This window comes from Athene cunicularia (genome assembly GCF_003259725.1).
Source record: "Athene cunicularia isolate RWA chromosome 6 unlocalized genomic scaffold, athCun1 chr6_part1, whole genome shotgun sequence".
Taxonomy (NCBI): domain Eukaryota; kingdom Metazoa; phylum Chordata; class Aves; order Strigiformes; family Strigidae; genus Athene; species Athene cunicularia.
Genome location: NW_020799105.1, coordinates 11,230,012 through 11,242,908, shown reverse-complemented (window position 1 = coordinate 11,242,908; position 12,897 = coordinate 11,230,012). Strand labels below are relative to the sequence as shown.

At 61.8% G+C, this 12,897-nt stretch overlaps 2 protein-coding genes across 2 annotated transcripts; both read right to left on the bottom strand.

Moving 5' to 3' along the window:
* Positions 1-417: 417 nt before the first annotated feature.
* Positions 418-11,208, bottom strand: LOC113481542 (prominin-1-A-like). The gene is made up of 25 exons (XM_026851287.1): positions 11,187-11,208; positions 10,796-10,946; positions 9,483-9,544; positions 9,068-9,273; positions 8,521-8,641; positions 8,303-8,366; positions 7,796-7,885; positions 7,331-7,521; positions 7,166-7,240; positions 6,791-6,854; positions 6,364-6,523; positions 5,950-6,102; positions 5,485-5,608; positions 5,234-5,325; positions 4,929-5,013; positions 4,671-4,814; positions 4,341-4,412; positions 4,044-4,133; positions 3,878-3,931; positions 3,432-3,512; positions 3,047-3,115; positions 2,877-2,966; positions 2,504-2,616; positions 1,239-1,256; positions 418-855 (listed from the first exon to the last, which is right to left on the bottom strand). Exons 2-25 carry the CDS (start codon positions 10,923-10,925, stop codon positions 804-806), a joined length of 2,400 nt encoding a protein of 799 aa, XP_026707088.1. The 5' UTR covers positions 10,926-10,946; positions 11,187-11,208; the 3' UTR covers positions 418-803.
* Positions 11,209-11,614: 406 nt separating this feature from the next.
* Positions 11,615-12,891, bottom strand: LOC113481674 (LIM domain-binding protein 1-like). Its single transcript, XM_026851502.1, has 4 exons — positions 12,804-12,891; positions 12,426-12,548; positions 12,168-12,251; positions 11,615-11,878 (listed from the first exon to the last, which is right to left on the bottom strand). The coding sequence occupies exons 1-4, from the start codon at positions 12,837-12,839 to the stop codon at positions 11,615-11,617; spliced, it is 507 nt and encodes a 168-aa protein (XP_026707303.1). The 5' UTR covers positions 12,840-12,891.
* Between the last annotated feature and the right edge of the window lie 6 nt (positions 12,892-12,897).

Here is a 12,897-nt window from a genome sequence, read left to right as displayed (position 1 = left end):
GCAGAGGGAGGGAGGTGAGGGCTGCAGGCACCCCATAAGCTAACTGGAAACCCACAGGTAACACACAGCAGGGTCACTGGAGGGCACAGGGTGCCTGTGTGCTGGAGACAGCATGGGGTGGCACCTCGTAGACAGGGAAGGCCCAGACACAAGTGCAAGGGGCTGCCCAGTGAGGGCATCATCACCCAGCCCTGGTGACTCTGAGCAGTGGTCCTGCATGGACCCGTGGGCTGGGTCGGGACTTCAAGAGCTGGCTGTGGGCAGGGCACACTTGGGAGACCCCTGCAAGAGCCCTCTAGTCCCAGGCACAGGCCCAGCTTGTGCCAGCAGTGAGGAACCCTCCCTGCCCCTACCCCTGCATCCTTCCATTGCAGCCGGGCATGAAGAGTGCAGCCATACGCCTGCAGTGCACACAAGCACCCCATTTATTGTTTGACACCAAAAATCACAGCCTTGGAAAGATTCAGGCTCCCTGCAAAAATAAATAGTCACATTTTTCAAGCGAGGGCCCTGGCTAAGCAGGTTCCTGCTAGCCAGCAGCACAGGCTGCAGTGCCATGGGCAGTACAAACTGCCCTGAGCCTACTCTGTCTGGTGGGGGCTGTGTGTGAAGCCTCACCTGGGGCAGTGCAAGGAGCAGCCCCCTCCCACACATACCAGGGCACTGTCACATAATGGGAACTGGAGAGGAGAGGAGGTTTCAGCCAAGGGGTCCCAACCTGCTCCCCAGCACCCAAGGAGAAGGTGCAGCAGACAAAGCAGCCATGTCCATCTCCTCTGTGCCCATGCTGTGAGCAACAGGGGCTAATGCCTCGTGGATGGCCGTGGGATTTTGTAGAAGTTGAACGTGGGTGGCCTGCAAAAATCAAGATCATCTATGTCACCCCCAGCCACAGAGGGGAGCAAGGGACAGCACAAGATGCACTGGGGTGGCCAAACATCATCCCACCCATCACCCAGCCCCACAGGAAAGAGGACCCCCACCCCACCCCGCCAGCTTGGGGAAGGATGGGAGCAGCAGCACCCCCTAATTTAGGAGTGTGGGAAGATGATGGGGGGACTCCAGAACAGTCTACGTGGCACAGGTTTCACCTTCCCAGTCCTCCCCCGGTACCAGCACCCTCCTTGGCCTGCACTCACCCTGTTCCCCTCCTTGCCTCCCTCCCTCTGTGCCCTGTTCCCCCTCGTGCCACAGGAGCTGTCCCCCACCCCATACAAGGATCTGGTCCTGCTACTTACATCTCCAAGGCTTCATTCCTGGAGGGGAGGAAAAAAGAGGGGACAGTGTCAGTGGGGCAAGAAGATGCCTCTTGGGACAGTCCAGCATCTGCCAGTGGGACAAGGTCTCCCCTGGGGCACACGAGGAGGACACAGGGCTGCAGGGTGCTACGGTCCCCTCCATTGCAGCTGCCCCATCTGGACAGAGAGCACAGGCTCCTACAGCCCCCCAAACCGTGTCTGTCCCCCGAGCATCACCACTCCTTCCCCAGGCAGGCACAGTGGGGCCCCGCGCTCGCCGGCTCTGGTACACATCTCCCCCGTACCACAATTTCAGTTCCCACAAGTTTCCTTGGCATCTGAGCCCGTGTCTCCACCCAGCCTGGCTGCAGGGGGAAGTGAAGGGTGCCAGGGCCACCGATGGGGACACACTGCAGGCAGGGCAGAGCCCAGCTCAGCGCCACATCCCACACACACCACGTACCACCCCAGCATGGGTCCTGGGGAAGCCAGGGCATGGACCGAGGAGGAGTGGGGCAGGCAGTGAGGAAAGCTGGTTGGGGTTGCACTGGGCACAGGGATGCTGCAAACCTGGCTCCCCGAGTGGCTGTGACCTTAGAGCAGAGGGGTAGCAGGTGGGGAGCTGGGGAACCCCCAGCAAAAATGTCTGCACCACAGGGCAAAGCCATAGCCCTCAGCAGTTGGAAATCCACTCACTGGAAGCTGCTCACTACCCTCAGGGGTTGGTGGCCATTCTGGGAGTGGGGCTGCTGGTCAGAAGGCCCCGGAGGGATGGGGAAAGGGCCCCGGAGGGATGAGGGGCAGCCCCAGGGCGCTGGTGGCCACGTGAGCAAACACTGCACCCTCATGGCAATGACACCAACCATGCAGCGTGTTGCATTCTGCACAACACCATGCTGTGCTCCTGTTTGGGGGCCCCAGCAGAGAAAATGGTGCAAAGCAGAGCAAGTCAGATGGCAGACCCCTGAGCCATGGGGCTGCAGCCCTGCCATGCAAGCCAGGCTCCTTCCTCCAAGGGGGGCCACACACACCTTCAGCTGCCCAAAGAGGAGTTGCAGAGCAGGCAGAGCCAGGCTCTTCTCTGAAATATCTCCACCCTCAGAGGCTGCAGGTCCCAAGCCACTTCCCTGCCCCCACCCCACCCCCCCCCAGCCCCTGCTACTTTAGGATCAGCCTCACAGGCTGCCATGAGGCACATGAAGGGGCAGTTTCCACAGGGGTGACCCCAGACCCAGCATGGTCACAGGGGGGCAGGAGCTCCTCACCTGTAGACATCAGCAATGTTCATGCGGCGGTAAAACTTGGCGAGTCTGGTGGCCAGGATGATGCTGGGCAGCAGGAAGAAAGTGCACCAGCCCAGGCTGAACCAAAAGGCATTCTGGGTGCAGAGAGAGTGCCATCAGGGCCCAGGCAGTGACTGGGAGAGCCTCTCCTGCTCCCAGGGCCCCCAAAGATCACCCACCCACCCCTTCTTGCAGCCTGGCCTTTGCTCTTAGCCACAGCAATCTGCTGGGGAGATGCTGGGCCCTGCTTGCTTGGGGCAGAAATGGGTACCCCTCATCCTGTGCATGAGGGGGACAAGGGGATCTCATTGCCACCCCACACATGTGTCACCTCACACACTGCTGCCTCACTCACCAGAGAGTCCAGGATGTAGTCACAGGTGATGGCCTCCACATTATCCAAGGTCTGAGCTATGGGCTTGCAACGTGCCACGTCTCCCGTCAGCTGGGGACAGGACATGTCAGTGTTCCCAAAACCCTGCAGCCTGTCCTGCTCTTCACCCCACTAAGGAAGGTTCAACTCACCCTGCTCTTGGCCCAGGAGATGTAGGTCTCAAAGAAATCCAACAGCTCCTCCAGGAAGGCCCATGTCTCCTGCGGGGGGTGGGGTGGGAGGGTGCAAACAGAGAGTGGAAATGCTGCACCCCCAGCCCCATCCATGCCCCATGTCCCCTCCCTGTCAGGATCAAGGCTGTCAGCCCACCTCAACCCAGCAGCAATGGGGCTGCAAACCCCACCCTACTTCCTTGCCTGGGGTGCCATAAGGGGAGAGGGCACCCAGGGGTGCAGGAGACAGGGCAGAACAAACAGCCAGACATTGCTTGGCATCCCTGCACAGAGGGAGGTCTTGGTGTGGGGGTCCAGTCACATCCCCACTGGGTAGCCCAGCAGCAGGGCAAAGCAAGCTCACATTCTTGATGATGTTTGCTGTCTCCCTCTCCAGGAACTCCTGGGTTTTGCTGGCTTTGTCCACCGCAGCTTTTGTCTGTGCCTGGGGTGGAAGGTGATCTCAGCAGTGTGATGAGGAAAGTGGGGTCCCTGCATGTCCCTCACCCTGCCCGGCAGCAATCCCTGGGACGCAGCATCTCTGAGCTGTGGTGTCCCAGCAGTCACAGACTGGTAGTGCCCAAGCACCTTGGGTGGAAGGAGCCTGTGCCTGGCAGGGTCCGTGGTGTGGGCCCCCTCCCTCTGCCCCATGAGCAGCCCCTATAGTGCATTCTTGGAGAGTCCCACAGCAGACACCAGCTCCCCAAGACTGCAGGTTAGCCCCCACCATGTCCACTGCAGAACCTCAGGGGCACTTTGCAGGGAGCCCTGGAGTGGGGTGTGCTCGGGAGGCCCCCTTGTGCCGCTTACCTCGAGCTGGGCAGCCTTGCTCTGCACTGAGTGGATGTTCTCCTTCAGGCTTTGCTGGGGATGGAGAGAGGGGGGTCAGAGGTATGGACCCCATGGCTCAGCCAAGACCCTGTCAACAGGGTCCAAGCCCCATCTTAGGACCTTCCCCTACCCCAGTATCACTCACCAGTGGCCCAGAGAACCTCTTCTTCATCTCGTTGTCCAGCTCCCTCAGCTTTTGAGCATCAGTCTTCAGGTCTTCTTTCACGTCTGCACCCTGGAGAAGCTGCAGTCAGCAGTGCCCCCCAGCACAGGGTCCCTGCCCCGCAGCCATCTGAGGTGGGGCCAGGCTGAAGAAAAGAGCTGGGCAAGGGTGAAGGGCCTCGCCTCCCTTTGGCACCCAGGCAGCTCTGTGGGGGAGCCCCCACAGCCAGTGGCTCTGGGGACAGGGCATCCATGGCCCTGGGCTGTCATGGTCTCTCACCACTTTGTCTGCCAGCTGATCCAGCTCTATGGCCAGATCCAGGAGGCTTCCATGGGTCACGTTCTGATCCAGCTAGAAAAGGCAGACAGAGCCGTGAGAATGGGGAATGGGGCTTATGGGGGGCCTGTACACCATCCCTATGGGGCAGAGTGGAGCCAGAGCCTCCCAGGTGGAGGAGGTGCCCAGTTGCCCCAAGGGGTGACACGGATGACAGGGGACACCCTGGGAGCCTGCAGTGGGACTCCCACAGCAGCAAAGGGCAGGGGGCAGTGGATCGCATCAACACACATCCAACTCCCCCATCCCAACAGCAGGCTACCCTCAGCCCACCTGCTCCAGGGTGGAGGTGAAGTCAGGGGGCTGCCCAGCCCGGCTGGCGTTCAGCAGCAAGTCTCTCTGCCTCTGGCTGAGCAAGGAGATTGGGCTCAGGGTGATGTTCATCTTCTCAAAGGCCATGGAGATCTCTGCTGTGTACTGCCAGCATGAGGGGAGCTGTGATGGGGCGTGGTGCTGTCCCCTCATTGTCCCCCCAGCACCAGCCCTACACCCCCAGCTCTGCTCCTCAGGCCACGGCACCCCTGTGCTCACCTGGCTGATGTTGAAGAGTTCATCCAGGGAAACGCTCTGGTCCAAGTCCAGTGTTTGCCACAGAGCAGTGTCTCGCTGGCACTGCCTGCAGGAGGAGGATGCAGGGCTGAAAACAGGGCAGGTGAAGGCCACCCCCTCCCAGGAGCATGTCCTCACCATGGGGGCAAGTCACACCTCCATCATTCCCTGGCATCAGCGCCTGCCTGCAGCCAGGTAGGACAAGCTGCCCCCATCCCAGGGAGCATCAAAGGGCACCAAGCAGTTATACCCCTCCCCAAAGACATGGTTGTGAGGCTGGGACCCACCTGTACATCTCTGAGAAGTTTGCTGTGCCATCCTCCTGGCCCAGCAGCTCTGAGAGGTTAAAGCCGGGGATCAGGCCGGGGGTGTCCAGGAGCTGAGAGCAAGGGAAGAGATGGAGAAACTAGACATGGTGCAGGGCAGGACACCTAGGAAGAACATCCCAAACAGGCCAGCTCTGCTTCCGCTCCACCAGCAGCCTTCAGAAAGGCAGCAATGGCTCCAGGCAGGGGTGTCTCCCCAACAGGGACCTCACCTGGAAAAGCTGCTGACTGCGCCAGGACTCGCAGATGAGCATGTAAATGTTCCCCCCCAGCACGAAGGTGATCAGCACCAGTAGCATCAGCAGCCAGGAGAAGATGAAGCTGAAGCCAACCCCTCTGTCAGGACAGAGACGCTGTCAGCACCCTGGAGCACATCCAGGCTGTACCCTGGGGCTTGCACCCCAGCATAGATTCCCCCAGGTTTGAAGCCGAGCTGTGGGACCAGGCGCACACTTCCAGGCCCCCGCTGGCACAGGATGAACAGGCTCTGTTCAAACGCCTTTCACCAGCACCATGTTCTACCCCCATGCTTACCACCTGCATGGTGAGTTGCCATGTGGGGAAAGGCATTAAACCACAGTAATCTGATGATTTAGGAGCTTGAACATCCCCAGGCCCAGCCTGCCCACCCATCCCACCACACCCACGCGCGTCCTTGGCAGCCAAGGGAGACTCACGCCATGAAGAAGTTCCCGCCGGCATTGGAGAGGCTGCTGCGCTGTGTGGGCAGCACGCTTTCCTTCAGCCCCAGGGGCCCCAGCAGCAGCCCGACAACGTTGCAGAGGACCACCAGCAGCACCATGCAGCACAGGAGGACACACGCGCCCCACCTGGGGCAAAAGGAGGGGCAGGAGTCAGAGAGAAGGACCCTGAGCAGTGCCCAACATCCCATCAGCTTCCTTCCCAGGGAGGAAAAAGCCCTCCAGTACCCTGCCAGAGAAGGGGCATGGATGGCTGCAAGGCATAGGTCTGGCTACCCTGCACCCACCACCCCATCACTGAGCAAACCCCCAGCTCCAGCAACTGGAGGATCAACAGCCTGAGCCTCTCCAGACAAAGGAGCTGGGGGGATGCAGCAACCCCTCACCTACCTGAGCCCATCCAAGGCGATTATCGGCTCCCTGTACTCCTCCAGCACCAACGTGGCATTTCCCACAAAGGCCCCAACATTGCCCTCCACTTCCAGGAGCGGCAGGTGCTCCTGCAAGCTCCTGATCTCCCGCCTGATGAGGCCCAGCTGGTCCTGGGTCTCTGCAGGGGACAGAGACACGTTGGTGCTGTGAACTGCTGCCTGGGTCCAGCTCATCTGGGGCAGTAGGGACTGGGAGAGGATGGGCAGGGGGTGGCTTCGGTCAAGGATGGAATCAGCATGATAGCACATGGGGACCTGGGGACAGCCGGGGCTGCAGGCAGTGGGGCGGCAGCAGGGGAGGTCTGCAAGCAGGGATGGGATGAGAACTGGATATGGAGCCCTGGGAGAGGGGGGACTTGGCACACGGGGCACAAAGCCCTGCTTACTTGTCACCATGTCCTGGGACTGCTCTTGCACCTTGGCAGGGGTCATGTCCAGCGTGCTGTTAACCTGCATCCAGGGGGGCACAGCACACAGCTCATGTCCCTGCCCACACCCAGGCCTCAGCAGATTCCCTCTGTCCCCAGATCTCGGTGGCATGGGACAGCCAATACTCCCCCCAGCACCCATCCCTGAATGTGCCAGTGCCTGGGGGTGGTGGAGACAGCGGGCAGGCTCTGGCCGAGGCAGGCCTCTGACCAGCACATCTCTCCATGCAGCAGCCCCTGGCGGGGCTCTTACCAAGCCACCCCTCTGCAGCACAGCCCCTGCAGCCCCCAGAGCACCCAGCCCTGTGCGTGGGTGCAGGGGTGACCCCTTACCTTCTCTAAATCGGCTGCTATGTTGGAGCCAGACACATCACCCAGTGCCTCCAGCTGCTGCTCCACACCAGGGATCTGCGGGGAAGAGCCTGGGGTGAGGGGGCTGCGGGGTGCTGGTGAAGGGGCTGTGGGGGACCCTTGGCCCCGCACCCTGCCCCTCCTCACCGTGCTGAAGTTGGCGCTGAAGGCGAGGCCCTCCAGGGACACGCTGGCACAGGGGCGGCCGCAGCGCTGCAGGGTCTGGTTGAGGCCATCCCGCAGGCTGGCCAGCCGCCGGCTGGAGTTGCTCTGCAGCTGCTCGAGGCGCGAGCGAGTGCTGGCAATGCTGCTGAAGGTGGCCGCCAACATCTCCATCCCTGGGGAGACAGTGGGGGGGCTCGGGGCCTCATTCTGCCTGGAAGTGGGGGCTTGTCCTCAGCCAGCTGGACCTCAGGGACCCATCAAAAAATGCAACATAGGGGCATCCCCCAAAGTCCTAGCATTTTCCCCTGGCTGCGGCTGGGAGGCCAGATGGACCCCCCCCTCCCTGGTAGCCTTACCCAAACATGCACCTACTCCAGCTCTCATTCTTGGCTTCCCCCCCAAGTCCCCTCCAAGGCCCTGCCAACCCCCCAGGGATGGGGCCACTACCTTGCAGGAGGTTCTGGAGGGATCCCAGAGCCCCGTCCATGCTGCTTCTGATGCCTGAGGTGATCATGCCACCCAGCTTGGGCCCAATGTCTGCGGAGGTGGGAGAGATGGTGTCAATGACAGAACCCCTGGGGTCCCAGGGCTTTGCAGGGGAACTGCCAACACCAACACACACACACCCCAAGACCTTGTCCTACACCAGCCCCCATGTGGCAAGCAGAAGGGACACCCCCACCGTGCCGCCACTTTCCTCACCCTCCCTGGAGAGGAGCCTGAAATGGGGAAAAGCAGCTGCTGGAGCAGAGCAAGAGCCAGGAGGAGCCACTAGACCCACTCCCTTTAGACACCCCAGTGGCCCCCAGGGTCAGCAGCCACCTACAGAGCAGCAGGGTGCACCCACGCAGCACCCCTAGACACCCCCACTCCCCAAGCACCCCCAACCCTGCTGGAGCAGCTCGCCATGGGTGCATGGGGATGCTCCAGCCCCCCTCTGCTGCACACCCTCACCCTGGAGGCTGCGGTTGGCGTGGCCCAGCGGGACATCACTGCTGTCGATGATAAAATTGATTTGCTGCAGGGACAGAGATGGGGTGTCAGTGAGGGTGGGGACCCTGCCCCACCTCCAGCCCCACTGTTACCCTTTCCTGAGGGGATATGTGGGCTGCTCTCCGCCTGACCCCTTGGCCCCATTAGGTAACCCAGCCAGGGAGGGGGACCAGGCTTGCCAGGGGGATGGAGGCCACATAGGTGCGGACGTTGTCCAGGGTGTTATTGATGTTGGGGAAGGTGCCGCACACGGCCTGGGAGAAGCGGGTGTTGCTGACGAAGGCACAGACATCACCAGCCCTACAAGGGAAGGGCAACAGGGTCAGCACACGGGGAGCTCGGTCCCAACACTCCCCCCAGGACTCTCTGAATCCACCTGCACCAACCGCAGGCTACAGGGCCCAGACCATGCCACTGAGCCCCACTTCCAGAGCATCAGCCCTGCACACAGCCAAGAGGAGGGATGCGGGAAACTGAGGCACAGGGGAGCCTGGTGCCTGGCGCACCCACATTTCCCCATAGCAAAGCTGTCGGGAAGGGTCTACACCCTGCCAACACACAGCCCCCCCGGGGCCAGCTCCCCACCGCCACTGCTTCCTCTCCTTTGTCCCGCCGTGCTGGGATCTGCTCCTGTGAACAATGGCAGCTTCCTGGCACAGCCGCCAAGCGCCGGTGTTTCCACCCGCCCTTAGGTCCCGTCCGGAGCCTCCCAGCCGGCGTACTCACAGGAGGAGAGCAGAGATCAGCAGGACGGAGGCCCAGAGCGCCCGGCGCCGGCAGCCCATCTGCCGGCCCTGCTTCTGGTACATGCGGCCCCCACAGTTCCCGCAGCAGCGGCAGCAGCAGAAGCAACATCCCACCAGGGGCACGAGGATGATGAAGAGGAGCCCGATGGCTGTGCAGACCAGGAAACCCAGTTCATAGTGCAGCAGCTGGGAGAGGAATAATGAGAGGCAGCATAATACCGGTGCTCTTGAAGGCTCTCCAGCTCTGCGGGTCCTGTTCAGACCCCCATGGGGCAGGATGGGTTCCTTTACTGCTGCCCAGAACCCAGGTCTCAGCCGCAGAGCAGCACCCACCAGCATCCCCCAACCTGTGGTGGTCTGGGGCTGCTGGCTACTTGCCCTGGCTGCCCGCTCACCTTCTGGACTTGCTCCCTGCTGGCATCCTCACTCTGGGGCTGCCCAAAGTCTGAGATCAGTTCTGCAGGACAAGGAGTGGAAAGGGCTGTGAGCAGGTACTGGTCTCTCCAGGAGGGCCCCGCACCCTGCTCACCTCAGAGAGGGGCTGCCAGCACGAGGCATCACCTCCAGTGCTGCAGCTCAGAGTGGCTGTAAGTGCATGGCAGGTTTCTCACAGCTGCCTCTCCCCAGCCATCATGTCACACAGCCCTTTTGCACCCAGGAAAAGCACTGCAAGTCCCCAGGCTCTCGGGGTCCACAGACCAAGGAGGTCCTCACCCCAGCAGGCACTGGGGGCAGGCTCGGGGGAGGATGCTCCAACAACCACCTTGGCTGCCCTTGGGCTGCCCTCCTGCAGCCCAGCCCCAGGGAGATGCCCACCCAGCACGAGATGGGCACCAGGGCAAAGTAGGTCCCCCCACTGCGCAGCCTTTTTCATCCCCAGGGTTCGCCCTGCCCCATGGCCTCATTACAAGCCAAACCAACACACGCTGCTGTGTGATTGTACCCCAGTATCTGCGCGACACAAACAATGCCACAAAGCCATCGCATTGTTTGCCAGCCACGCGTTTGCCTGCAAGTTTCTGGCGAGCAAGGGCTGAGCCCAGCAAAGGAGGAAGCACAAGTGCCAGCAGCCAGAGTGACAAATCACCCCCTGGGTGGGCAGCACTTGCTCCACAGGCACTGAGCAGTCGCAGGGTCCTGACATCACTCATGCTGACCTGCAGCAACTTCGGGGCAGAGCTGTGCCAGCGACACATCCCCTCAGAGGTGGAGGAGGGAGGGCGAGTGCTGGCAAGCAGGGTGGTGTGCAGCGGGTGCCTGCAGCACTGCCGTGCGGGTGCTGGCACTGGAACACACTGCTCTTGGTGGCCCCAAGTCAGGTCCTGCCTAAGCAGAGGGCCGCAAGCCAGGCAAGGACCCCATATCTCACAGGCAGCGTGGGGTTTGCTCTGCACCTTCCATGGGGGCCTGTGATGAAGATACCCGGAGGATGGGGCAGGACTCTGCAAAGTGGAGCTGCCACCAAAGCCTGTCCTGAGGCCCACCTGATACTGCCCCACAGTTGTGATGGGACACGGGCAGGACACAGCTGGCAGTCCTTAGGGACCCCACTCCATTTCCCTCCCCATACCCCTCCTAACCCAGTACCCCAGCATTTAAATGCTGGATGGACGGTCACCAGTCCAGGAGAGCTCAGGCTCAACAGGGACCCAGCAGCTCTGAGCAGCCCCCCCACCCCATCGCCAGCCCCTCGCCGCCGTGCACGCACCTATGGGCAGGGCGTTGGGCTGCACCAGCCGCAGGAAGCCATGCACCATCCCCACCAGGCCCACCACGCTGCTCCCCGGCTCCTCGGGCCCAGGGCCATACACGGGCTGTGAGACGTTCCCCAGCTCCATCGCGGCAGCTCCGGCGGGTGACTGGGCACAGAGAGGGGCTGTCGGTGCCGTCGGGGTGCAGGGCCACCCGGCCTGCCCTGCCTTCTGCTTCCGAGAAGGAAATACGGGGAGAAAAAATCAAGCACCTGCCAGCTCCTGCCCAGAAGGAAAGAGCTGCGGGAGAGCACCGAGGAGGGATGGGGAGTCCCGGGAGCAGTGGCAGGTGGTGCCCACGAGGGACCAGAGAGGCTGTGGGGGGTGAAGCAGAGATGAAACACTTACCCTGTCCTCTGGCACCTCGCTGCACAGTGCCAGCACCCAGGCTTTATGGTTTGTTTAAGTTTCAGTTGTGATTGATGGAAAGCTTGCCGGGGAAGGCGGCGATGCTGGGATTGCCCCACCCTGCCCCTGCCACCTCCTGGCACCCAGCCACCCCAGAGCCACCTCTCCGTACCCGGGTCAAGGTCACCACCAACCCATCCCAACCCAGGCACCAGGGACAAACTCCTCTCCTCGTCCTCCACAGAGTTCCCGTGTCCTTTCTGGGTTCCTCCTGCCCCGACCCAGGGGTGGGTGACCCATGGTGGTCCCGAGGGCAGGCAGCCATCCTGCCCGCCCCACCCCCGCCACACGCCCTCAGGACGGGGTGCACTGGGCCGGGCACAGTTTTGGCACAACCCAGCTCTGGCCGCAGAAACAGGTTTTGCATTTTAAAAACCTTCCCAAACGGGTATTGCAGCAAACCCGTCATTTTCCACATGCACCCAGACCCCCGCAAGTGGGGGACAACCTCCGGGGCCCCCAGGCTGGGTTTCGCCTCCAAGGCCTGCCCGACTCCATCCCCCCGCGCCGAGGAGCCTCCCAGGCCGCTGCCACTTCTGGAAGAGGCAAGTCTTGAGGCAGTCCCGGGGACTGAGGCTGTAGGTCTTGTGCCGTGACATGAGCTCCTGCATTGGTTCTAGGATTACACAGAGCTGCAGGGAGCAGACAGACACAGGGTTAGATCATGATGCTCCAGGTCCCAGCAAAAGCCCCTCTGGCAGGCAGCTGGCTGCCTTGCACCAACCCAGGCCATGCTGGGAGCCTGCAGGCTCTGGCAAACCCACTGCCCCACAGCTCTCTGCAGCCCAGCTGCAAGACCCCTCTTGCAGAGCCTGCCCTGCTGCCTCCCCACACCCCAGGGCAGCTGAGAGCACAAGATGTGGCCACCCAAGGTCCCCTTCCAGCATCAGAGCTTTGTGTCCCCTCTCCTTGCACACTTACTCGGAGGTAGTTGAGTGTGGAATTTGAGAGCCCACAGCGGGTGATGTTCTTGGATAACTGGTCCAGCATCTGGGGGTCCTGTGCCTAGGAGAGAGAAGGACAGATGGCTCAGCCGCATCTGGGCTGGGGACAGCCCTCCTGTGCCCTGGCCTGCAATGAGGGGACAGGGTCAAAGCTCCCCTAACCCTGCACAGCACAGAGTTGCTCAGCCACCCGGTGTCACTCATACCATGGGGGGGCTCCCCGAGTAGTACTCACATGCATGGCAAGGATGCTGCGGGGGATGAGCTCTCGATGCTGGCGGATGCTGAAATGCCACGTCTTTATCCTCATCATGTCGTCAAACATGAACTCCAGGTAGAGCCGCCCCTCCACACACACCTGGGCAGGGCACAGGGTCAAGAAGAGCCTGACGCCACTTCCCCCAGCCCAGATCCCCTGGGACACCACTGCTGCGCACCGGGACCCCACTGCTGCGCACTGGAACACCCTCCTGGTGGCTTGCCCCTGCCAGCCATGAGACTCAGCACAAGCCAAACCCATGAGCCCACAACGGCCCCGTGGGACCGCATCCACCGCGAGGACACACTGGGCCAAGGCACGAGGGGCACAAGGAGCCGCGGGTGCAGCTGGTACCTGGGTGAACATGGGCTTGCCGTGCTGGGTGACCATGGTGCACTGGTCACAGTCCAGTGAGACAAAGTTGTTGTGGAAGGACTCCTTGGGGTGC

Coding starts and splice junctions, on each gene's coding strand:
- LOC113481542 (XM_026851287.1), bottom strand. CDS start 10,925: ATGGAGCTGGGGAACGTCTCACAGCCCGTGTATGGCCCTGGGCCCGAG. Junction 7,522..7,795: donor CCTCCAGAACCTCCTGCAAG/GTAGTGGCCCCA, acceptor CTGTCTCCCCAG/GGATGGAGATGTTGGCGGCC. Junction 4,134..4,340: donor ATCAGCTGGCAGACAAAGTG/GTGAGAGACCAT, acceptor CAGCTTCTCCAG/GGTGCAGACGTGAAAGAAGA.
- LOC113481674 (XM_026851502.1), bottom strand. CDS start 12,839: ATGGTCACCCAGCACGGCAAGCCCATGTTCACCCAG. Junction 12,549..12,803: donor GCAAGCCCATGTTCACCCAG/GTACCAGCTGCA, acceptor TGCCCTGCCCAG/GTGTGTGTGGAGGGGCGGCT. Junction 11,879..12,167: donor CCACACTCAACTACCTCCGA/GTAAGTGTGCAA, acceptor TGCTCCCTGCAG/CTCTGTGTAATCCTAGAACC.